The sequence below is a fragment of the Malaya genurostris genome, chromosome 3, assembly GCF_030247185.1.
Source record: "Malaya genurostris strain Urasoe2022 chromosome 3, Malgen_1.1, whole genome shotgun sequence".
Taxonomy (NCBI): Eukaryota; Metazoa; Arthropoda; class Insecta; order Diptera; family Culicidae; genus Malaya; species Malaya genurostris.
In genome coordinates, this window is record NC_080572.1 from 238,368,391 (window position 1) to 238,395,648 (window position 27,258).

Below are 27,258 nucleotides of genomic sequence, written 5' to 3' on the forward strand. Positions count from 1 at the left end.
ATCCGCATGCAGGACACTGTGATTCAGGATTTCGTCGTCTTCCCCTGCTTCCTTCCCCGTGAACCTACCCACCGTTCGCACATTCCAATAGACAGTTCTTCACACATAGCAGCCTGTTGCTTATCTCTTACTCTCTCTCTCTCTCTGTCTCTCTTTCTCTCGTTCGTTTCTGCACCGGCACCGTTGTCCTCGCGTGTCATCCAGCCTTCCTGCTCTCACTCTGCCGCTACACAGCCGAAACCGAAGCCGACTCGTGCCGTGCCCGGTCGAGTCGAGTAGACCCGAAAAAACCACTCTCGCACACACACACACACACACACGCAGACAACCGGCACCTAGGCTCGGCATCAAAGTCAGGCAGTGTGGCAGTGCGAAACAAGTGCAAAGCAAAATCGAAGCTCAGCCAGACGACCGCCGGAGACCAAACTCAAGCTAGTCCTCTGCTCCGATCAGCACCAGTCAGAATCGTTTCAACACTCGTCGGAGTAACACACTTCTCAAGGTGCTCTCTCGGATTTCTCGATCGTCCGCAGTACGTAGCTTGAGCGAGCAAAAAAGAAAAAAGTATCTACTACCAAGACTGTTTGACGGACGGACACTTGCGTGTTTGAAGAACCTGGGAAAAAGAGCGAACGTTTTTTTCTGGTTTTTTGGTTTTTGAACGTGCGTGTAAGGGATCAATTCGTTTCGCGAATCCCTCAGTGAAAGTGATTTCAAGATCAAGTGAGATAAAGGAAAAAAAACAAACAAACAAGAAAGATATTCTGCCAAGTGATGAAAAACTGTGCCTTTTGAGGAAGACCCAAAATTGATGGATAGTACGAACCTGTGACGAAAAAAAAATCTGATTCAGTGAAATCAAAGTGTGCCTTGCAATCAAGGTTGGCCGTAGGAAAAGTTTGCGCCGTTCGGTCTCGGGGATTTTTCATCAACTGTGGATATCCTGCAAAGTTACAAACTGAACAGCAGAATGGTTACCGGAATCGGAACCAAGCAGCAGCAGCAGCAGCATGGCACAATGCCGACCACCTCACAGATGCCACCGACCGAACAGCCGGTCGTGAAACGACCCGGAGATAATCGCAGGGTAAGTTTCTATTGAGTACAGACAGAAAAAAAAAACGCGATTTTTTTTGGTGCGGTCCATTGACCGCAGATAAACCGTTTTACTTAATTAGCTGTTTGTCGCGAAACGAAAAAAAAAAATTATAAGCGGTCACATCTTCCCACACGTCTCAAATTTCTGGTCCAGTCCAGCTGCATGTGGGAATTTCGTTTCGTGATGAGAATTCGCAAGAACCGCGCACGTTTTTTCCCGTTGATGTGACCGACGGCGCGTGGTCGTCCGTCGCCGCCGCCAGATATGGACCGGCGCGTGTGGGCTAACTACTGCCGATCTGCGGCGGTGACGGCAGTAGCGATTAAAATTAAATATGACAAACATCCCGCCAGTAGTGCTCCGGATTCGTCTTCGTTTGGGAAACGAAAGAAACACAAAAAAAAATTGTCCGGGAATTGATGTTCATAAATTAACACTTTCGGCTAACCAACCCCGGTAACCGATCTTGAATGCGCCTGCGGGACGACCGATGTCCGTTGGTCCTCTGCCTGAGTGCAGTAGATCATATTTTTAGATTTATCGTCGTTTTTGTTTTTTTTTTTGGTTTGGTTCAAAAGACGAACAATGCTGACTGTATTTTTCTGTTTTCTCTTTGTGATTTTGCAGAGTAACAAACCAATCATGGAAAAACGCCGCCGAGCTCGCATCAATAACTGCCTGAACGAGTTGAAAACGTTGATCCTGGATGCCATGAAAAAAGACGTAAGTATCTTCGCTTTCCGGTAGAGATTTTCTACTCTTTTGAAAATCCATCTTCACCGAAACATGTGACTAATTCAAAAACTTTCTTCTCTCCACTTTGCAGCCTGCTCGTCACTCGAAGCTGGAAAAAGCTGATATACTGGAAATGACCGTTAAACACCTGGAGAACCTCCAGCGCCAGCAGAATGCCATGTCTCAGGCGACCGATCCGAACATCATGAACAAATTCAAGGCCGGTTTCAACGAGTGTGCCCAGGAAGTCAGCAGGTTCCCGGATATCGAACCGATGACTCGTCGCCGGCTTCTCGCCCATCTCAGCAACTGCATCAATGGAGTGAAAGCGGACTTCCCGAAACCTCGCCAACCGTCGGTTCAGGTGCACATACTGCCTTCACCGCCCAGTTCTCCGGAGCAGGATCACCACTCGCAACCACATCCCGCTCAAATCAATGCCGTACAGACCGGGAATGGAGTTTTCTTCACGAACAACGTCGGATCCAGTGTTCAGCTGATTCCAACCAAACTCCCCAACGGAAGCCTCGCATTTGTTCTTCCACAAGCCATCCCTGCCGCGACTGCTCCTGTTCCCATGCTGGTACCGATCCCAAGCCGTACCGCGTCGACGGGATCGGCCGCCTCCAGTCATTCGTCTTCCTCCGTGTACGATCGTGTGCCACGGGAACACGCAACTTCGCCCTACCACGCACCACCAAGCCCCGCTAACTCCAACTACGAACCCATGGACTGTCACTCCACCGGAACTCCTGAACAGCAGCAATATCTTCAATCTCAGCAGATGCGCTTCCAGCAACAGCACCACCAGCACCAGCAGCAGCAACAACAACAACAACAGCGATCATACAGCCCGGACAGTCCCCTGTCACTGGTCATGAAAAAACCCTACCAGGACCCAAACCTCAATCAGGATGACAGCCAACCGTGGCGGCCATGGTAAAGACCGACACGACCGCACGTGCAGCACCCCTTGAGTCATAAACAATTAGTACCTTAACCACCAGTCATCATCAAACAACAACGACGGCAGCAGCCGGAAGTTCAAACGCGCTCGTGTCCACGAGCACCGCCGACAATGTAAAGCACCGCCGCCACCTTCACGTTCGCGTAAATCACAAATACCTCCGCTAAAATAGTTTAAATAGCACAACACCCCGTTTGCGATCAAGCTAGACGGCGACGGTAGCAACAATGTACGAACTGCAGCGAGGCGTGGAGAGGTCACGAGCTCATGTGCCATTCAGCGCTCGTGAGAGTATTGTGCTTTTCCCACAACTCAACTCAATTGTGTATTCTCTAGCGCACCGTGCTAAAATAGTGCCCCAATAGACAAAGTGTGAGTGCGAAAGACAGAGAGAGAGACATCGGGAGAAAGACAGTGAGAGCTAGCGGGGGCCACAACCCAACAACTACTGCTAGTAGTGGCAACAAAATTGTGAACTCGCCGCTACAAAGTGTGTAATTGAAGCGCACCCAACGGCGAAGAACAAGCGACCGCGAGCAACGACTAGAAAGAAGAAACCTATCGCGCGGCACGAGGCAAAATTTATTTTTACATTTGAGAGAATAAATTTTTATCACATCAGCGAACGAACGGAACCGGGTGAGCGGAGAGTGAAACGGCGAACGACGAAAGGAATAACCCGCGGTTTGCTGCGATGCGGTGCTCGGTGGATGGAACACATGAGCGCGCGTGTGTGCCGAAAAATTACGCGTTTTTACGTTTTTTTTTCCCCACTCGTGCAATGCCTACTGACGGACAATCATAGATCATAGCAATCCGATTGACGTTTTACACAACAATAACCTTGAGTGGGATTTTTTTTAATGACCCGTGCCTGTCTGCCTGCCTGCCAGCCTGCAGGAAGCGCTTCTACTAGTCATCCAAAAAATAGCGGGGAATTTTACGGCGGATGGACTGTGATTCATCCACCTGTTGACGTCGTCGAGCGTTGGGCTGCCGATCGATTGTTGTTCTGGTGGCACAGAAAGCAACAATTTTAGCAACTACTAACAACAAGAAACTAAAAAACAAAATGCACACAACCACCACACGCCCTCTACCGGAGGAACAAGCAAAAGCGTGGAATCGTAGCTGTGAATAATCGTAAGGTTTAGCGTGATAAAGCAACAAAAAAGCAAACAGAAATGAGTTCAAAACTTTACAAAACATAATATATTCGTATCCTACTACTGGTAGCAGCAGCTTTCGTTTTAAAGTTTTTTTTTTAGACCTAGCACAGTAACGAACAATCATGTGATTAACTCCTTAAATTTTGCGTTTAAGATCGTCCTAATCCATTTTTCGTTCGCCCCAAACCAATTGGTTTTCCCCTTCCTATTCTCATTATTCTGTAGCAGAAGCATAGAGAGTGGCGGAAAAAACCGCGTGTACATAGAGAGTCTAGTTTTTATGATTTACCTTTTCCCTCATGTGAAGCAAAAGCAAAAACAAAAACCGCGACATTAATCACAAAGGTCTTCCATTAGCAACCAGCAGCAGTAACTGATAATTAATTAGACACACACACACACGAGAGAAAGAGAGAATGTGCGCGGGATCCCGTAAAGTCAAAAGGTCGACGCTCAGTCGTTTTTTTTGTTTTTTTCATTGGTCCATTCTTTTCTACTCATCGCAAACCACGGCCGGCCGAGAGAAAAGCGAATAATTTATTCATCAGAAGTAGAAAAAGGGCGAGCAAAGTAGAGAGAATCGCCGAGAGTAGGAGACTCATAAGAGCTTAGCCGGATCCACGTTAGGTCTTCTTATTTTTGTACATGTTTTCCTTGTATTATAATTATTTTATTTTTTTTTTTTTGATCATATTTGCGCATAGTGTTTAAGGGTTAGTTTGTAGATACAGAAAGAAACGGTAGGCATTATTATTTATAGAAACAGAAACAATAACAACAGAAGAAATACCCAAGATTTGAAGCAATTTTTCTCCTAGAAAAAGTGAACTAATGCAAAAGCAATCTAATTAGGTCTAGATAATTAGCCAACTGGGAAGTGTTCCCAGGAATTACTATTGTGTGACACAAAGATAGAGATGATGATGATAGATGATAGAACTATTTTATAAAAACAACAGAGAAATTTCTAAAAATGATGCACAAGAGAAAATATAAAATATTTTACAAACGAATCTATGATTTTGTTTTAATTTTCTTTTTTCTGAATCCGAATCAAGTCCCGTTCGTAAGTTTTGGCGGTTTCTAGTCTGATTGGAAATGATTTCGTAAGCTGTTCGTTATTCCAAAAATGATCGTGTCCTATCTTCTTGTACATGCGGATGAGGAGAAGGAGATTTGTTTTTTTTTGTGTTCATGGTCTATTATTCAACATGGAATTGTCATGTACGACATTCGTTTCATCCGATCATCAAGTAAAGTAAGTTTTACTTTCTTCGATTGCATGTAACTGAATATGAACTTTTATTTAACGCAAGAACTCTAACGTTAGTATTTTGTTGAAGACGAAAAATACGGAATTTTAATTAGAAATTTCTTTTGTGAGCAAAATATCTAAACATGGTAGGCGAGAAAACTGTTTAAGAATATTGTTAGCTACAAAATTGCTAAAACAATAGCAATGTCTTTCTCGTATATTAAAGTAACCATTTGATAAAAAACCCTTCTTAATCCACCTAGTGGTGTGATAATGCCTTTCTCTTCTTTCATAACAGTCTCATGAAAATATGTTTCATACATTTATTAAATAATTTTAGACGCCAATTGATTCAGATTGACTCGAGTAGTTCACAAAAGCATGCTTCAGTGTTTATGTCACACAGTCAGCATCATTTTTCCAAACTAGTGCTTGACATTTGCGTTGCCTATTTGTATGAGAACAATGATGCTAATCTAAAAACCCTTCTTAATCCACCTAGTGGTGTGATAATGCCTTTCTCTTCTTTCATAACAGTCTCATGAAAATATGTTTCATACATTTATTAAATAATTTTAGACGCCAATTGATTCAGATTGACTCGAGTAGTTCACAAAAGCATGCTTCAGTGTTTATGTCACACAGTCAGCATCATTTTTCCAAACTAGTGCTTGACATTTGCGTTGCCTATTTGTATGAGAACAATGATGCTAATCTAAAAAACCCTTCTTAATCCACCTAGTGGTGCGATAATGCCTTTCTCTTCTTTCATAACAGTCTCATGAAAATATGTTTCATACTTTTATTAAATAATTTTGGATACTAATTTTGACACCAATTGATTCAGATTGATTCGAGTAGGTCACAAAAGCATGCTTCAGAGTTTATGTCACACAGTCAGCATCATTTTTCCAAACTAGTGCTTGACATTTGCGTTGCCTATTTGTATAAGAACAGTGATGCTAATCTAAAAAAAGCCTTCTTAGTCCACTTAGTGGGATTTTCATATATCTTGAAAAATCACCATAGGGGGGAGTACATGAAATTTTCGAAATCGAAAAAAAATTTTTGATGCCAAACGGCTTAGAATTGCATGAAACGTCAAAATATAGTGTCATCTCGAAAAAAAAATTTTTTGAAAATATCGACTTTTTGGGACTTAGAAAAAATATGAAAATTTTTCTAAGTCCCAGAAAGTTGATTTTTTCAAAAAAATTTTTTTTTGAGATGACACTAAATTTCGATGTTTTATGCAGTTTTAAGAGTTTTGGCATCAAAAAAAATTTTCGATTTTGGAAATTTCATGTACTCCCCCCTATGGTGCTTTTTCAAGATCGATAATTGTCAAACCTTTACCACCGGGCAGCACCCCTTAAGCATGTCCGATTTAGGTCAAATTTTGCATGAAGGCTTTTTTCGAGGTGCTTAAACTTTTGAGCACTAGAACTTTACGAAAATAGAGTTGATCCCAAAATTTTGGCACCCTTATATATACAAGAGCGGTAAAAATCAACGTGTTTTGTCGGTTACGTCACTTATACCATCATATATCTGGAACCAAAAGTCACAACCATTTGATCTTCGAACTTGATCAACGGCCCGACAGTAGCTTTCAAACGAGCCCAAGTTTGTTAAAATCGGATCAGCCATCTCTGAGAAAATTGAGCGCGTTCAAATACAACGCTTTTTGTCGGTTACGTCACTTATACAATCATATCTCCGGAACCAAAAGTCACAACCATTTGATCTTCGAACTTGATCAATGGCCCGCCAGTAGCTTTCAAACGAGTCCAAGTTTGTTCAAATCGGTTCAGCCATCTCTGAGAAAATTGAGCGCGTTCAAATACAACGCTTTTTGTCGGTTACGTCACTTATACAATCATATCTCCGGAACCAAAAGTCACAGCCATTTTATCTTCGAACTTGATCAATGCCCCGATAGTAGCTTTCAAACGAGCCCAAGTTTGTTAAAATCGGTTGAGCCATCTCTGAGAAAATTGAGCGCGTTCAAATATCTTCGAAAAGTGCACACACATACACACATACACACATACACACACACACACACACACACACACACACAGACATTTTCCGATCTCGTCGAGCTGAGTCGAATGGTATATAACACTATGGGTCTCCGAGGCTCCGTTCGAAAGTCGGTTTTTCCAGCAATTCTAATACCTTTCTATAGAGAAAGGCAAAAAGTACGGTTGTGTAATGTCAGAGACATAACTGGATGTCGTGAATACGAATCAAACTGACACGATTTCTTCGAATTCGAATTGATAGTTGATCAATTGTGTGAATTGCGAAACTTTCCCTCTTTTCACTACTAAAATTTTCAACGATTTTTGACATCGATTATCTCATTTCGGATTTGCATATTCCATTGAAAGAAACTATCAAGAAGCTGTACAGGATTCATTTCTGCCCTTTAGAAGGGCCAAATTGTGGAATTCTCTACGATATTTAGCACAGTTCGGAACATTTATCTCGAACGATTTTCGCACAGCGAAAAGTGCACGAAGCCAATCAAATTATTTTGGATATTCACTAAACTGATGATTTCTACCTTCGAATTTCAAAGAAGTAATCTTAATAGTTCTTTGGATAGCATTTAGAGCCATTAGAACGGCTGATTATGTATAATGTTGTCCACTTTTCGTTTTTTGTTTTCTTTCTCTCTTTCTCTTTTATGTTGCTGCCATTAATACAAGTCGAGATATTCACGATTACGTTCTGCCCATTCTTCCATATGGCTAGTTTTGAAAAGGCGCCCCATAGTAAAGTAAGTCGTATTCATGACAAAAACCCTTCTCAATTCACTAGTGGTGTGACAAAACCTTTCCCTTTCTTCAAAACAGTCTCATGCAATTTTTTTTTAATCTATTTATCAAATAATTTTTGATGCTAATTTGGGCTCATTTTTGACACCAATTAATTCAGATTGATTCGAATAGTTCACAAAAGCATGCTGCCGTATTTATGTCACATAGTTGGCATCATTTATCAAACCAAGCGCTTGACATTTGCGTTACCTATTTGTATGAGAAAAGTGATGCTAATCAAAAACCCGTTCTTAATCAATTTAGTGGAATTTTCATAGATCTTGAAAAATGAATACATGAAAATTCCGAAATCGAAAAAAAGTGTTTGATGCCAAATGTCATTTCGAATTTTTTTTTTTTTTGAGAAAAGCGACTATCTGGGAAAATTTCAAAAGTCTCAGAAAGTTGATTATTATAAAAAAAAGTTTTTTGAGATGACACTGAATCTCGACGTTTCATGCAATTCTAAGATGTTTGGCATCAACAAAAAGTTTTCGATTTCGGAAATCTCACTATGATGATTTTTCAAGATGGAGAATTTTCAAACCTTAACCGTTGGGATTCAGCTCAAATTTTGCATGGGGACTTTTTTCGAGGTGCTTAACCTTTTTAACCACTACCGCTTTACGAAATTAGAGGGGATCCCAAATCATTGACACCCTTATATACATGAGAGCAGTAAAAACCAACGTGTTTTGTCGGTTACGTCACTTATACCATTATATCTCCGAAACCTGAAGTCACACCCATTTAATCTTTGAACTTGCTCAATGGCCCGATAGTAGCTTTTAAACGAGCCTAAGCTTGTTAAAATCGGCTGAGCCATCTCAGAGAAAATTGCGCAGTAAAAAAACTCGTTGAAAGGTGCAGTTTTTTAGCAACTCTATTACCTTTCTATAGTGAAAGGCAAAGAGCAAGAGATAAATTTTTCCATTTTTTTTGTAAAAATCAATTTTTTTGTAAATATTCTAAGGTTCTACGATCGAAAATTGATCAAACACGAATGAGAGTAACGACTATATATTTCAAGTTCTATTCATTCTGAGTATACAAAAAATATTCACTCATGCTTTATTTTTGGCAAATCCGAATACCCGAGACTTTCGTTTGACCCTTTCCATCAAGATTGGCACTACCTGCTTGATAGCTTTCCATGACCGACAGCTTTGATTTACTTTTCGTACGACTTGGAGTCATCTTTTTGTTGTAAGTCGACAGTCATGCTTTGTTGTAGACGGTATTCCTCGCTTACTGGCGCAATCTTGGATGGAGCAATTGGAGTTTCGCTTGAAACCGATGGTCGCTCTTTTCAAAGATTTTGCGACATCTGGCGTACGATTTTCGCTCCGATTCAGTTTTCCTGACGATCAGCATTCGTTCTCCGAATACTTATATTGAATTCGTTACAGTTAGTTTGGCCACATTCGTCAATTTCGGCTACTTCGTGTGCGAATAGATTGAGTTTTCGCGATTTACGAGCAAAATTTGAAATTACGATCCGGGGAAATCGTTCTGCCAATTGAGCCACTCTAGTTGTGAAAAAACTCAGAAGATTTCCCAGTAGAAAAAGTACGAGTGTGTAATGTCAGAGACATAAATGGGTGTCGTGAATACGAATAAAACTGGCACGATTTCTTTATACTTTAGAATTCGAATTGATAGTTGATCGATTGTGTCAATAGTTAAACTTTCCCCCTTTTCACTACTAGAGTTTTAAACTATTTTTGACGTCGATTGTCTCATTTCGGATTTGCATATTTCATTGAAAGAAACTATCTAAAATGCTGTACAGGATTCATTTCTGCATTTTAGAAGGACCAAATTGTGGAATTCTCTACGATATTTAGCACAGTTTGGAACATTTTTCTCGAACGATTTTCGCACAGCAAAAAGTGCACGAAGCACATCAAATTATTTTGTATTTTCACTAAACTAATGACTTTTACCTGCGATTTGCAAAGAAGTAATCTTAATAGCTCTTTAGATAGCATTTAGAGCTAATAGAACGGATGATTTGATATAATGTTGTCCACTTTTCGTTTTTCATTTTCTTTATCTCCAATGCAAACGACAAGCAGGTCTGTTTTATGATGCAATCGCATTTGTTTGAGTTGAAACTAGCTTTGCGTACAAATCGCAACACATCCGCTCGCAGTGCCAAATGATGCGAAACTGGTTTATTTCTAGCCTTGACGACCGGAAGGCAAATTAGAACGACGACGTATGAGGTTTTTAACCACGAAAGTGCGCTCTCCGATTTCGCTGTTTGAATGCGTCTTCTCGCCCCGACGTCTGCTTCCATCCAACGCACAAGACGAAATGATCGATTTTCATGCATGCATAAATATCTGTTTATTAATCTTATTTTTGTGTATTACATCAACATTTTACAGTACAAGTGTTTTGACCCTTTGGCCTTTCATCTTTGTTGTTCATACGATTCGTTATTAATATTAGGTGTTTTAGTTACTCTTGTTTTACATACTAATGTTTAATCATAATATTTATTTTAATTATTTATAAAATGTCTACCTACTTATAACTATCCCTAACCTAATACGTACAAATTTTGAATTATTTGTATTTCAGAGATTGAGCACCTCTCTTCAAATTTCGTGCAGTATTGTTCGAATTTTTGTTCTAGTATATCCAGTGAGGCCATCTCATGTACTTCACTAGTCCTTGTCCAAGGGGGTAGATTTAGAATCATCTTTAAGATCTTACTTTGAATGCGTTGAAGCCTAAGTTTGTGTGTTCGTGCACAACCCCGCCAAACAGGGACTGCGTATTCAATTGCGGGGTAGATGATTTGTTTATAGACAGCCATCTGATTCTTCAGGCATAGTTTAGATGTTCTACAAATCAGCGGATACAGAGACCTAATGAGTATGCTGCATTTTTGAATGATTTTGTCAACATGTGACCTGAATATCAGATGTCTGTCAAAGGTGAGTCCTAGATAGATAACTTCATCGGACCATTGAATGACCTCATCACCGAATCGTATTCTGCATTCGTCTGATGGAACAAGTTTTGGAGATCTTGAATGTGGAAACAAGATGACCTGAGTTTTTGCTGCATTGATCACAATTTTCCAGCTTGCAAAATATTCCGTTAAAGCGTCCAGACCTGTCTGTAGTTTATTCTTCAGAGCATTAATGACACGACCTTTGTAAAGAATGGCAGTATCATCAGCAAATTGTGACAGAACACCACCACCCGGAAGAGGTGGGATGTCTGATGTGAAAATGTTGTATAGAATGGGACCTAGGATACTTCCCTGGGGTACACCAGCAGGAATAGTAAATCTTTCTGAAAGTGCATTATTCAGAGAAACCTGGAAAGCTCTATCTGCAAGATAATTTTTGATAATTTTAATAAGATACATGGGAAAATTATACCGATGCAGTTTAAACACCAGGCCATCGTGCCACACATTATCGAATGCCTTTTCAATATCCAATATTGCCATGGCAGTCGTTTTGGACACTGATTTGTTTTGCTGGATGACGTTGTTAACCCTTGTGAGTTGGTGGATGGTGGATCTTCCTTTCCGGAACCCAAACTGTTCTTCCAGAATCATATCCTGTTCATCTGCGAAAGCAAGAATTCGCCTTTGTATTGACTTTTCAAACAGCTTGGATAGGGCAGAGAGTAAGCTGATGGGCCGATAGCTCTTGGAAAGGGAAGGATCTTTCCCCGGTTTCAAAACTGGGATAACTTTAGCTAACTTCCACTTTGAAGGGAAGTAACCAAGCTCCCAGCACCTGTTAAAAATTTTAGCTAAGAAGACAAATGAGCGAATACTCAAATGTTTCAGCTCAATGTTGAATGTGTTGTCGAAACCGGGGGCCTTCATATTTTTGGATTTTTTCACAAAAGCCATCAGCTCATTCGCAGTGACTCTACTTTCCTCAGGAACCAAGCTGTCTGATTGGTCAACCTCAGCTACGTTATCTGCAACGGCTCTTTCATGTGGACTAACAATGTTGAGTCCTAAATTGTGAGAACACACAAACTGCTGGCCTAGAGCATTTGCCTTCTCTACTGGTGTGATTAAAGGTATTCCTTCAGCTGCGTCCTGGGGTGACATCAGAGGAGGAATAGGTTTCGGTTTTTTCTTAAGCACCTTCGTTAAGGACCAGAAGGGCTTTGAATGAGGGAGAATTTCTCGAAGCTTTTGCTGGAAGTTCCTGTTGCGAAGCTCAGATATCCTTTCCTGGATTATCCTAGTTAAGTTGTTATAAGTAGTCTTCCTATCTAGGATGCCAGTTCGTTGATACTGCCTCCGGTAGATATTCCGAAGTCGGATGAGTTTCTTGGTGACACTGTCGATTTGAAGAGAGGAACTCGGCATATGTTGTACTGGAACCGTCCTATCACGAGCGACTGTGATTGAATGCTGGAAGGAAGATAGGGCCGCATCGATTTCCATCGGGGAATCAAGTGGCAGATCGATATTAATAAGTTGGTCGGCGATTTGTTGAAATTGGACCCAATCGGTGCGATAATAGTTCCTCCGAGGTTGAATAGGCACTGTTTCTGGTGAAGATCCCAACGTCAATATTACTGGAAAGTGATCCGAAGAGAGCTCGTAGAAGACAACCGGAGAGCTTTCTATGGCAATGTTGCTGATGAATATATCCAAAATGGAATGAACTCCCGATCTGGAAAGTCGCGTTGGTTGATCCGGTGCGAAGATGTTGTATTGTCCAGCTTCGTAATCTTCGGCAAGTACGAATCCGTTTCGATTCTGTCTTCTGTTTCCCCACAGCTCATGCCGTGCGTTCAGGTCCCCAGCAATGATGAATTTGTTCTGTCGTCGAGTGAGCATAGCCAGATCTCGCTTCAATGATGCACACGTACCATCTCGAAGATTGGTTTGTTTGGGGCAGTACGCTGCAATGATGATGATGGGTCCCATCGTCGTTGTAATCTCAATTCCGATGGCTTCTATGAGTTGCAATTTAAAGGCTGACAGAAGCCTGTGCTGAATGGATCGTTTAATGGCAATGGCAACTCCCCCTCCTCTGGTAGTTGCCCTGTCGAGCCTGTGAATCCTGTAATTGGAAATAAAAATAGAAATTTCAGGTTTAAGATGAGTTTCAGTTAAAATAGCAATATCGGCATTCTTCTCTTGAAGAAAGTCGGACAATTCAGCAGTTTTGCTCCTGAGTGAGCAAGCATTCCAATTTACTATAACCAACTCATTATATTGCATATTCGATGATGAATTTGCCTAAGGCGTTGATTTGCTCTAACCGCGTTCTGCAGTTTCGTAGTTTTGTTGTCATTGTTTCAAAAATGACGATCAGTTGTTCAGCAGAGAATAAATCACCAGAGTCATCCTTTGCTTGTGGTTGATTATTGCCCCATCCAGGAGGGATTCTTGAGGAAGATTCTTTTTGAGATCCAGCGGCTGAAGTCTTTGGATTGCTGCGAGGAAGTGGCGGCAAATTCGGAATATCCCTCTTCGGTGGGAGCCGTGGGAAATTAACTTCATCCTTCTGTGGAACATTCTTGCGCGTTGATTGTTTGCGGGACGCCTGTTGTCGAATTTTTGTGAACTCAGCACGTTTGGGACACGATTTGCTAGTAGATGGATGGTCGCCATCACAGTTCACACATTTTACAGCGATGTCATCTAGTAGGCAATCGTTGGTATTGTGTGGTTCGGCACATTTCCCGCACCGACTTTTCATGTGGCAATTCCTCGCTCCATGGCCGTAGTTCAAACAGTTCGTGCACTGTGTGACATCCCGATGTACCGGTTTATACTTTTGCCATTCGATGATTATGTGAAATAACGATTTAATCGTTTTCAGTTGACTCATGGTGATGGAGCCCTTCTCCAGATGAATCAGGTACAGTTGATCTCTAAACTTTTTGTCCGTATTATGGCGCTTCATTTTAAATACCATCAAAGGCTTTAGTCCAGCCTCCGACAGTGCCTGCTTTAGTTCGGCTTCCATCATGTCGGGTAGTCCTCGAAGTACAACCTTCATAGGTTTGTTGGCGGCAATATCGTGTGTGAAGTATTCCGCTTTTGTCTGCTTCAGATAGCATTCCACTCCTTTGTAGTGGTTCAAAGCCGGAACAGTTATTTTGTAGCCTTCAGTACATAAACGGATTGTTGCCTGTAGTCCTTTGCTGATCAGTGTGTTGAAATCCGAGCGTAGAGTTGGTGGGAAGCCCTTCAGGTAGAAAGGCGGCATTTTTTCCTTCTTCTGCAGTTCCTCTTCGACATCAACTGGCAGATCAGCATATTGGTTTATGATCGATTTTCGACCACGGTTCCCCTTTTATAACGCTCAGTTGAAGATATGTGCCTGACTACCTAAAAATCGTCGTCCTTGCACGAAAAACCCAAGCGTTTTCCGCGTTGTTTTCAAATTTTGAGAAAACTTAATTTTTGAATTGTTGGTGGTTATCTCACACTGTTCAAAATATTATCCTAAACTCCTAATCATATTTTTGATGAAATAGTGAAAGAATTATGTTGCTGCCATCAATACAAGTCGAGATATTGACGATTAAGTTCTGCTCATTCTTCCATATGGCTAATTTTGAAAAGGCGCCCCATAGTAAAGCAAGTCGAATTCACGACAAAAGGCTTAGTATATGATCGGACTGTTCACGGCCGGTGTGGTTTTAATATTAGTCTCAAGCAAGTGATTTAATAATTACGACAAGTACAGTAAAACTTCATTCAATTCAATTAAGACCGAATGTAAAACACACTGACGATTTCTCTACTGCAGTAAACTTCACACGCTGACACACATAACTTTCACTGACGTACCGAAATAGAAAAAAATAGATAGCAAAAATGGAAGGAGTAAGTGAAAAAGCCGTGCGAAATGCAATTCAGGAAGTTCTGTGAGGATAACACCATTGAGAATAAACCGAAAACTGGTCGAAAAAAAGGTCCTGCTAACCCTCAGTTGGATCAACGTATACTGAAGGCGTTCGAGCAAATGAAGGAGGTTTCAGTTCGGGATGTGGCCAAAAAAGTGGGCACTTCGAAGTCTAATGTTCTTCGTGCTAAAGAACGTTTGAATCTTCAAACCTATAAGAAGGAGAAACAACCAAAACGTAGTCCGAAACAAGAAGCATCGATCAGGCCGACGGTTCGAAAGCTGTACAATACGATTCTTGCTGGAAATTTGAACTGCATGATGATGGACGACGAAACCTACGTGAAACTCGATTACAAATCCTTGCCGGGACCACAATATTATACGGTGCGAGAAGGGCAAGTGTTAAACCAGTCCGAGACATCGATTGAAGTCGAAAAATTTAGTAAGCAAGCTATGGTCTGGCAAGCAATTTGTAGCTGCGATACGATTTCGAAACACTTCATCACCACTGCTTCAATGTACAGCGAAATATAAATCAAGGAATGTTTACAAAAACGACTTCTACTCATGATTCGAAACCACAAGGATCCTGTTGTCTTCTGGCTAGATCTTGCTTCTTACCACTACTCGAAATCAACGGTAGAATGGTATACTACCAAAAATGTCACTTTCGTTTCAAAAGACATAAATCCACCAAATTGCCCACAACTTTGACCAATCAAGGAATTTTGGGCATTAACGAAGGCACATCTTAGGAAACATGTCTCGGCAGCCGAAACCATTTGACAGTTCGAAAAAGATTGGAAAAAATCCAAGAAGTCTGTACGGAATTTTAATGAGGAATGTTCGCAAGAAGGTGTGCCAGCTAGTTTACAATGGCTAAGTAGTAAATGTTGAGAATAATATTCTGTTGTTGTAGTCTAATATTATCAGTATATCGAATAAAATTTGAATATCGAACACTTGTGAAATATTCACAGCGAAATCAAAGTGCGTCCATACTTTCTGGGACAGTCTTTTTGCGTTCACGTGAAAAAGGAATCCAGTTAAAATTTTGAAGTGTTCAAGACCATTCTATTGAGGTTGCAGCAACTGGAGAAGATATCCAACTGTTTCTGCAGGATTCTGTCATCTTCCAGGTCTTTAATAAGGTGGTACAATTTAATATCGTCGGCAAGTGATAGTTTTTGACATTGCAGCGCAAGGAACAAATCATTCCGATGCAGCAAAAATAAAAAAGGTCCGAGATGACTACCTTGAGGAACCCCCGAGTTTGTAAGCAAAATCAAAAAAGAATCACTAAATCAAAGTCTTCCTAGTTTAGCAATAACTATTCACTGATTTGTTTTATCTAAAGCAACAGCGCCTGCAACGATAACAGCTACAAAAAAAACGTAATAAAGTTGGATAATTTCGGGGCTATGGTAAGTCTACCCGCATTCCTTGGTTAATCCTTGAATTGATGGTGGCATCACTTACATACGTACAATTCGTTAAAGTTCTGTCAGTTTCATGCTAGCGATCTGGATTTTTTCGTGTCGTAGCTGTACCGGTTGATAGCATTTGCAAATGAGATGGGACCAAACGTCAGACCCGTCACTATGTACTCCTGTAGAATGTGGTAATCTCGAGATTCGACGCCGGCGGCGCCGTAGATCGGCAGACTGGTGATTGCATATTAAACGGCAAAAAAATAGAATTGCTAATTTTGCCTGGTTGCGACACCGCTGCTGAACCGTGGATCGGTTCTGTTTATTCAATTGAAAACCCGTGGTACTAGGTGGGACTTCGAGGGGACCAATTGACCAAAGGTTCGTAACATTATAAACGGATTCAATTCAGGTCGTTCCTCACAGGCACCGGTTATTTTTTATCCCCTCCCAACAGATCAAAAGTGTTTATCTGACCACTGAACCACTTAGCCGTAGCCCATATCTTCACATGTGAGTAAACACTTGTTGTCCAAACAAGACCGATCGACGGACGACCGACCGTCACAGGCTGTTCCGTGCTGGTCGTGTCTGGCCGCCACCGCCGTCGGTCGACCGTTCGCGGACAAACTGTTTGTCCACAATTCATCGCTCATCATAAGCGCGCCCATTCCACACGTACTCAAACGGATTCGATGCGCTATTGGAAGCACCCGTGAGACACTGGGCACCTTTGGATCTGACGGTGATGGTGGCAGCGGTGGCGGTGGCGACGCAGAAGCATTTGCGGCAGGAAAAATACTGAAATATCATGTGAAAGGTAAACATTGCTTTCGACCGACTGGACCGGGCGGCCGAAGTTGAGCAAATAAGCTTCACCCGTTTCACCCGTCCCGTAAAACACGGCACATTTTCGGGACGTGACTTCGAGTCGGAACGAGACGAGGTGCGATTCGGACGCCTGCCCGAACGCGGCCACAAATACGGACAAGTGTCAGACCGACCGCTCCTGCCAGACGGAAGGGGTCCCACACCGAAGTCCGGGTCACAGTCTAACGCCATGGGTAAATATTATTCTCCTCTTGGCTCGGTTCGGTTTCTGCTGCTGCTTCTACTTCATATTTTTTTTCCTACCGAGCTCGAAATCTTTTGGCCGACTGACTTTGGGGACTGACACCCGGTCGGTCGGTGGGGTGATGTTGCACCAACGCCAAGACGAAAGACGTCAGGCAGGTCGGACGCACTTGCGAGTAGCGCACAGAAAGACAAATCTACTTTATCGGTTGCGATGCGATGTGGGTAAATAAACAGCTCAGACATGATTACCGGCGATATTATTGAGTACTAATAGAGAAAATAAATACGTGCGGAGGTGCCACCCCCCGACGGTGTTGAAGGTGTCCGAGACGGGCTGAAAGATCAGCCGGGCGTTGCAAGGAGTCGGAAAATAAATAGTCAACGCGTCACATTTACGGTAAACGGCGCGAATGACGTGGCTGCACTGATGTTTTTTGCTGGGGGGCGAAGGGATAGGATTGTTTTTTTTTGACAGATTATAATGTTATGTTGGTAATGAGTAGAAATTATGATTTTTGAAATAAGTTTTCTGTAACCTTAAGGCAGTGGTTATTATTTTCTTAAATAAATTGATCGCGTTGCAATTTACGTATTTAGAGAACGATATTTCGCTTTCGACCTGATCAAACATCAAGCTTACTGTTAAATTTTGATATTTGCTTGTTATAATAGCATCGAAGCAAGAGTAGTAAGGTGTCAAAATTTTGCTCGTACATCGCGAAAACTCAATCTATTCGCGTACGAAATAGTCGAAATTGATGAATGTGGCCAAACTAACTGTAACGAATGTAATATAAGTATTCGGAGAACGTATGTTGATCGTCAGGAAAAGTGAATCGGAGAAAAAATCGTACCCCAGATGTCACAAAATCATTGAAAAAAGCGACCATCGGTTTCAAACGAAACTCCCATTGCTCCATCCAAGATTGTGCCAGTAAGTGAAACCCAGTGATGATTTCTTGATTTTTCCTTGATTTTTTTTAGCACTTCTCCTAATTTTTGTAACTCAGAATTAATTATTTGTACTCTAATTGTGTAGAAGAAAAACTAGACGAAAATCGATTTAACACTCTAATCGAATCATGTATGTATGTATATATGTATGTATGTATGTATGTATGTATGTGTGAAGCCACCATCAGTTCAAGGCATTACCAGTGTATGCGGCTAGGCTTACAGTAAATCCAAATTTGATTATTAGATAGCTTTCATATAATTGCCGTTAAGAAGGCCAAAATGGATTTTGAGGACCCGGCGCTTTCCAACAAGAACATCCGGCCATATAATAAAGAATTTCGCTGTACCAGCTTAAACCCGCCTGATGGTTTGTTTGTTAGAAGGGTGCGGCTTACTCATTTCAGACCTTCGGGGACAAACACAAAGCTTCCCCCGCGTGACTCAGGTTGGCAATCCACTCCATCATCAGTCCAGTCAAGATACCCTGATGCACTCGCTGCCCCTCCCCGTTGTCGATATAATTGAGCATAATACAATATAATATAATATAGTTTTCTCTTCCATGAGTTCAATAGCCAGCTATCTTATATTAAATAAAAGTGATGAACTTGATACAAACAAACTTGAATTAGTTATAAGATCATGTACAAAATAAATGTATTTTATTTAATGTAATTTATAATAGCAAATCGCTTGATAAAACAGTGTTTAGATTGACTAATTAATACCAAAATACTAATATGATATTCGAAATGTATTAGGTTTAAAGTACTATGTATTGTGGATGCCACGTCGAAGAAAAACTTATGTATATTGCCTATGAAATAAACGTATTCATGGAAAAAAATATAATATAAATTAATATAAAAAATATAATATAATACAAAACAATACAACATAATATTATAATATAACATAAAATAATTCAATACAGTATACTAAAATATAATATAATACAATATAATATAATATTGTTCAATATAACATGATGTAATATACTATAACTACAAAGAACAGACAAAACTTTTCTAAAAAGCTGTGTAAGTGAAAATCCGTTAAAAATCACCGTTGCACATGACTTTGCACGTATGAATGTCTGTTGGATATCTGTTCTATGTTATATAACATAATATAACACAGTATAATATAATATAATATTATATATTATACAATATAATATGATATAATGCAATGCAGTATAATACCATACAACATAATATAACATAACAGAAGATAGTATATGAAATAATATGCTATGATACAATGTATAACAGTTGATGTCGCAGTGTAAGTTATGCTCTTCTTTCGTCGCAGTTCTGCTGGAAATATAATATTTTTTTTAATAATAATAATCATAATAATAATACAAGCCATTTCGCACCCTCTCATTCTGCTACTAACAAAGAAGGTGATAGCACCCAGTCGACGACGTTCTATTGATCAAATGTCATCATAGACGCTCGGGGAGGCATGAGGTAGAAACTTGTGAGGACTTAGTTTTCTCACCATTTGACGACCTTTGACACTCTAATCAAATCATATAGAAAAGGAGTTGGATTGTTTTCTTTCAAGAATAAAAAAAAACTTAAAAAATAAATTTGCAAAAAGGCATCTCTTGCTTTTTTTGTAATATTTTTATTTTAATCTTGTTACAATAACAAACACAATAATGATGTTGAATTGATTTTAAAAAACTGCAAGTTTTAGATTAATAATTGTCATTTAAACACAAGAATATGACTTTACAGATAGAAAGTAATCAATTTTTCAAGATGTAGCCGTTTTCGAAATAATTGAATATATAGTTTAAAGAGTTCTGATTTTTGTAGGATGGTACTGATTTTCATGAGATTGTTGTGTAACTACAATATTATTTATTGTAAATAAATAGTGTCTAAGAAGAAGTTCCAGGAAATCGAATTGACATTTAAAAAATATGTTCGCTGAAAAAGAATTTCAGCAATTTCTTAACCTAAAAATCACATGTTCATCTTTTTTTGTGCAATAATTTGTTTTTTTTTGCCTTTCTCATATAGAAAGGTATTCAATCACTGTGAAAACCATTCATATACCATTCGACTCAGTTCGTCGAGTACGCAAAATGTCTGTGTGTGTATGTGCGTATGTGTATGTGTAACGTTTTTTTGCACTAACTTTTCTCGGAGATGGTTTTATATATGATAGTATGATTGATATGAGAATGGCATCATTACACCACTAGGTGGATTAAAACAGGCTGTTCTAATTTGAGGTGCTTTTGGAGTAAAATAGAGCTTACCTAGAAGTAACATTTCTCGAGGTGTTTATACATAAAATTTAATGTACTCAAATTTTGGTGTAATTACGTAAGTTTTGGAAGCATTTAATTGTACTTTGGACAATAATTATCATAAGTATTATTATGTTTTTCTATCCATGAAATTACAAACTTACAAACTGTTCATCAACTACAGCGAGTATTTCATTCTTCATCTCTCAAGTATCCCACATCATTTTTATCTGATCCTGCTTAGCATTTGTACAGTAAAACTTCATTCAATTCAATTGAAACCGAATGTGAAACACACTCTACTGCAGTAAACTTCACACTCTGACACACACACACACACACAACGTTCGCTGATATACCGAATCGGCAGCATTCAGTTCTTCACTCGTTTCTTTTCCACGTCAGTTAATCTCAAAATATCTCTTTCAATAGTGTGAGAGCGGTCTTCAAATGAGGCTCATGTAAACATTCGAATTTATTCAATATAATAGATGAAAGACAAAATAAATTAATAGTTTCCTCCTTCAGTTTTCATTTTTTAAACTTTACTCCATTCATAATTCTATTCATTTGAACTTACTAACAACCAAAAGCGAAGTCAATGAAGCAGCTAGACTACTTGGCACTTGAAACTGAGCAAACAAAACTTCAAATGACTAGGGACGATTATTCAACTGACGATGAATTCTCGGAGCTTCACTTGAAAATGGCAGCAAAAGTCAAATGATTTAGTAGGAATATGCTGACGGTCAATGGCCATAAATTTCATTTTCATATTATATTATTCGATTGAAAATGAAATTTTACTATTAAGAGATTTTCAACTGCGGTGGCCAAATTTTCACAAAATTTCACAAGACTTTCGTGGGCTTTGCTATGATGAAGGAAAGATAATTCGACCTCACAAAGTCATTTGAAAATAAAACCTGAACGCACTTGCATTTATCAAAGATTTTGTACAAAACTTCGTGTGAAATTTATCAATAGGTTTTGCAAGTCGTTCGACTAATGTAACATCCATTCACCGGTCGTTTGAATCGTACATATTTTTACTAGTCGATTGAGCTCAGATTGTTGACTAACGTCCATATGCTTTAGCGACTGAAATTTCAATTAAATCATGTTAATTTACGTCCCCCAAATCCACAATTAATAATTAATATAACTGAAGTTTACATCAATACAAACACTACAATTTTTTTTACATGTTAATAATATTGTGTCATCACCGAACAAATTACGCAAACTTGAATTGACGTCCAGTGTACATTTAATTTTTCCTAAAAGTGTACTGAAGTTGATTTAGGCTAGATAGTTCTTCCGATGGCTAATCATCATCGCGTCAACTAGTTTAATATTGAAATTAGAATTTCGTTTCAATATATCAGCAATATCAATTATTCGACAGGCTTTATTTCAAACCACCCATGAATGCAGATTTTTTTCGAATCCTGTTCAAAAAATTTGTTCTCGCTAAGCAGAATGCGGATAGCTTTACTTACTATTTATTACTTACTACCTACCATTGGGAGTAGAAATTAGTTCGATCCGTTTTAAAAAGGCTCTGGATGAACAGTAACTACTTTCTACTTACTACTTACTACTTACTACTTACTACTTACTACTTACTACTTACTACTTACTACTTACTACTTACTACTTACTACTTACTACTTACTACTTACTACTTACTACTTACTACTTACTACTTACTACTTACTACTTACTACTTACTACTTACTACTTACTACTTACTACTTACTACTTACTACTTACTACTTACTACTTACTACTTACTACTTACTACTTACTACTTACTACATACTACTTACTACTTACTACTTACTACTTACTACTTACTACTTACTACTTACTACTTACTACTTACTACTTACTACTTACTACTTACTACTTACTACTTACTACTTACTACTTACTACTTACTACTTACTACTTACTACTTACTACTTACTACTTACTACTTACTACTTACTACTTACTACTTACTACTTACTACTTACTACTTACTACTTACTACTTACTACTTACTACTTACTACTTACTACTTACTACTTACTACTTACTACTTACTACTTACTACTTACTACTTACTACTTACTACTTACTACTTACTACTTACTACTTACTACTTACTACTTACTACTTACTACTTACTACTTACTACTTACTACTTACTACTTACTACTTACTACTTACTACTTACTACTTACTACTTACTACTTAACACATGGATGAATAAGTCCCGAGACTAACAATGGGAACAACATTTTTTTTGCAAAATTTTTTCTTATTCATCAACACAATCACCTTTTAGGGTGATACAATGTTTTTCCAATTTTTCAATACCATGTTTAAAAAAAAAGTTATCTTTCGCTTCAAAATAAGCTTCAGTTTCAGCGATGACCTCCTCATTTGAGCCAAATCTTTTTCCCTGGAGCATTTTTTTCAAGATCAGCAAAGAGCCAGTAGTCACTGGGGGCTAAATCTGGCGAGTAGGGGGGTGGGGAAGCAGATCAAAGCCCAATTCGTTCAATTTCGCCATTGTTTTCATTGACTTGTGGCAAGCTGTTTTTGGTCCATCGAAAGCAATCGCGGCACCCACTTGGAAAAAACCTTTTTCATGTTCAATTTTTCATGAAGGATAGTAAATACACTTCCATATGATATCTGTGTCATCTCAGCAATCTTACTTCAGCTTCACTTTACGATCTTTCATTATAATTTTTGTCACTTCACTCACATTTTCCGGTGTAACGGCTTCCACAGGTCTACCCGAGCGTTCCGCGTCATTTGTGTACGACCACGTTTAAACTCGGTGAACCACCGACAAATCGTTGCTTTTGATGGACAAGAGTCCGGATAACATTTTTCAATCCATTGTTTCGCTTGCACGGTGTTTTTACCCATTAAAAACAATGTTTTATCAAAACACGAAACTCGTTTTTTTTTCATTTTTTAAACAAACTACAAAACTACTTTACTCCAACCTCGATAACTCAGCTGTTTCTGGTCGGATCGACTTAAAATTTTGACCCGTTTCAAGCAAAGGTTAGTACTCTAGAAAGACGTGGTTACTGGTTTACTACAAGCACCATCTCTGCTTTAGTCTCGGGACTTATTGATCCATGTGTTACTACTTACTACTTACTGTACTCATAGCGTACAGAATCATTGCATGGCTAGTACTACGATCCTACTTACACTAAGAAACCTTCCAGGTCGAGGACTCAAGCATACGACAACTGACTTGTAAGACCAGCGCTCTATGCATTGAACCGCTAACCTATCGAAGTTTGGCGAAATTATCAAAATTATCCTCAAATATATAAAAATCTAAATCTGCGTAGTGTTACTGTTTTTTGTAAATTTATTAGAGATCGGTGAAAGGGAATGCGTTTTTTTTACATCAAACCATATTTTCTTCCAAATAATTTTTTTTACGCGGAATGAATAAGGGATAAACAGTTTTCGGAATGTCGTTTTTTACACTTTCTTGTAGTTTGAAAGTCGATGATTTAGAGTAAGTTACCAAAAATATTTTTTTTACTTACTTTAAAGCGTTTTTTCGAAAACCAATGTTTTGAAATCCGTGAACACGATCCTGCAAAATCTGCTAAACTGATTCTTTTCAAACTTGGAACATACTTTCTTGGTCTCCCCCTACGTTTTTGAAATTTTTCCATTTGCATATTATGGTAGTTTTTCACCTCAAAATTAACGGAAAATTCAGCGTAAAATAGCGGTTTTCGCTTGAATATGCCTAGAACTGTTAAAAAAAATAAAATAATAACTTCAGAACGACGGAAGGGGGAGAAACTACTCGTACGTTAAGTAAATTTAAGAACATTTTTGATTTCAGATAATTCTACGCCGAGTTATCGTGTTCACCGCGCAACGTGTTTCTCAAAAGATGTTTTTTTGGAATAAGCTGTTACCGCCTTATTTCTTAATATTAATATACGAAAATTTTACTAAATATTCCTAAAACAATGCTTTATAATGTATAAAAAGTTCGAATAAATTTTCTCAAGCTGTTTCTCCTTGAAATATTACTGAAAAGTGTTTTTTGGTTCAAATTACCCCTTGCTTCCCTCTTAATAGATCTGTATTTTTACTGGATGTATAGTGATAGTTACTAAAATTCATCGTTATTTTCAATTAATTTATTGAAAGTTGGTAAAACTTTTACTGAGTTTGGCAAAAGAAATGACTTTTCAAAGCTTACAGACTGTGTCAGTAAATGTATCGTTACTTTTACATAGGATTTGCAAATATTCAGTAGTTCTTTGATAGATTATAGTAAGTTGGGTAAACTTTGCGTATCACTTTGTAAAAATAATATATTACATATCGTAACCGCTTTAATAATTACCGAACACCAAAAGAAAAAAAATTGAGTAATACTGCAAATAAGAACTTTGAACAGTTTCTCGGGAAAATGAGTCATGGGGATGTCTTAGCTCAGAGCTGTGGTAAAGAAACTGAAGTTTTCATTGCAAACGAATCAATGAAATCTAAACTTTCCAGGTAAATACCAATAATTTTTTGCTTGGATTTAGCTATTAGCCACCACAGTCAAGAGACGTTTCAGTGTAATCTACAAGATTATAGCGACTGTTATAAGATTGAAAAAAAAAATTAAATGTCTTTCTTGAGAAAACAATTAATCCATTTTTTTTTCTTACAGGAAATCAGTTGTCAACCGAATTGAATGATGTCGTCTGTTTCATAACTCGGTAAAAGAATAGATAGAAAACTACGGAAAACTGTTTGTGTATCGTTTCCAGGCGGAGCCCATGTTTTATTGTAGGTATAGCAAGATTTACTATACCTATTTAATTTATTATTTTCGGCTAGACGTGAAAGACGCGTTGCCAACATTTTCCTTATCAAAAAATTGCTATAGTTTTAACACATTTTCTTGAATATTTGACCCATAAAACGGCTCTCTATATATCATTTGACTTGCATCGTTGCGTCAGATCGAAAAATCCGTTAGAAAATTTGCACCTCTTTTACAGTAAATTAGATGCACAGGCCATCACTTCTCGGTCACCGCATTCGAAAAAGGTTCATCTTAGTTAATGCCGCAGTATCCGATCCAGCAAACGGCAATCCATGCGAAATGCAGTTGTGCAGCTGCGCCCTAGACGATTTCCCGTTCGAACAAGATAGGTACAGGGTTAAGAAGCTGCGAATGAATTTTGCAAAACACATTAATGTAAATTTTACGGTTCGTTACTCGCCGACCGATTTGTTATGTGATCTTGACGCATATTTGAATTTGAGATAAGTGGATGAATGAATGCGATGACCCCTGAGTCGAGCCAAGCCGGGCCGGGTCGGGTTCGGTTCAGGGCATTCCAGCAGTCGTTGCCCTGTCACTCGTTGGGTTCGGTAAACTATTTTTGTTTTGTCAATTTTTCAGCGCCGGTTTCTTTGAAGCAGAAGATATTAATTATTATTATTATTTGTAATGTTCATAAAATTTTTGTTTTGTTTCCAAAGTTTATGTCTTCTAGATAAGGAAGACACCTAACCGAACCGATAAACAGAATACATTGAAGTCAATTTTCAAAGTTATGTGGTTTTGAATGCGATTTTCAGAAGTTATACGCTCTTTTAGAAGTATTTCAAGTAAAATATCTTAGAAATTCATGAAACATCGAGATCTGTTACTATTTCGATAGAAGGTTTTTAAAAATGTCGATTCTCTGTGACTTTGACAATTTTTTTATTTCACTCTAAAGAAAAATCGAATTCCATCCTATAGAAAAATTGAAAAGTAATGCTGAAGCAGATAACTGAAATCGTAAAGGTATCAAAAGAAAGTGTATTCGCAATTTTGCATGAGCACTTGAATATGAAAAAATTGTTTGCACAGCGGGTGCGTTTTCCCTCAGCAAATCGAATGCATCGTAACGATCGTTACAATGACTAAATTCACTAAACGGAAATTCAAATTGCTACCGCATCCACCATATTCACCAGATTTTGCCCCAAGCGATTTTTCTCTGTTCTCAGATTGGAAAAGGAAGCTTCCTGAAAAGAGATTTGCCACGAATGATGAGGTCATCGCTGAGAGTGGAGCGTTTTATGAGGGTAAGGAGGAATCGTGGTATAAAAATTGGAACGCCGTTAGAAAAATTATATTGCTCTACAAGAAAAATACATTGATAAATAGAATATAAGTTTGAAAAAAGAAATTTTGAAACTTCCACCGCTGGGTGGCACCACTTTCCCACATCCGATTTAACTCATATTTTGAGGTGTTTAAACTCTTGAGTTCTACCGCTTTGCGAAATTAGAGATGATCTCCAAATATTAGCACTTTAACATGTACTGACCAAAATGCTAACAATGCATATGCTTGAGTTTAGTAGCAAGTCTAGATTCATGTTCTATAGAACTATTATAAGAATAATATAAGAATATAAGAAAACATTCATGTATTTTCGGAATCTTTGCCACTACCAAATAGAAATTCACCAGACCCTTCGCATGTATAAGATAAAATTTAGGTAAAAGTATCAACTTGACACGCAGAGAGCACGGTCGAATTTCAGTATCGGTTTAAAAACCTGTTTTAAT

The 27,258-nt window shown here is 38.8% G+C and overlaps 1 protein-coding gene across 1 annotated transcript; it reads left to right on the plus strand.

The window, feature by feature from the left end:
* The first annotated feature begins 399 nt into the window (after nucleotides 1-399).
* LOC131436305 (protein hairy) lies at nucleotides 400-4,983 on the plus strand. Its single transcript, XM_058604959.1, has 3 exons — nucleotides 400-1,087; nucleotides 1,727-1,822; nucleotides 1,926-4,983. Exons 1-3 carry the CDS (start codon nucleotides 971-973, stop codon nucleotides 2,775-2,777), a joined length of 1,065 nt encoding a protein of 354 aa, XP_058460942.1. The 5' UTR covers nucleotides 400-970; the 3' UTR covers nucleotides 2,778-4,983.
* Nucleotides 4,984-27,258: the final 22,275 nt, after the last annotated feature.

Excerpts from the sequence above, each read along its gene's own strand:
- LOC131436305 (XM_058604959.1), top strand. The coding sequence starts at position 971 with ATGGTTACCGGAATCGGAACCAAGCAGCAGCAGCAGCAGCATGGCACA. Across the intron at positions 1,088-1,726 it reads GACCCGGAGATAATCGCAGG|AGTAACAAACCAATCATGGA; the intron begins GTAAGTTTCTAT and ends GTGATTTTGCAG. Across the intron at positions 1,823-1,925 it reads TGGATGCCATGAAAAAAGAC|CCTGCTCGTCACTCGAAGCT; the intron begins GTAAGTATCTTC and ends TCCACTTTGCAG.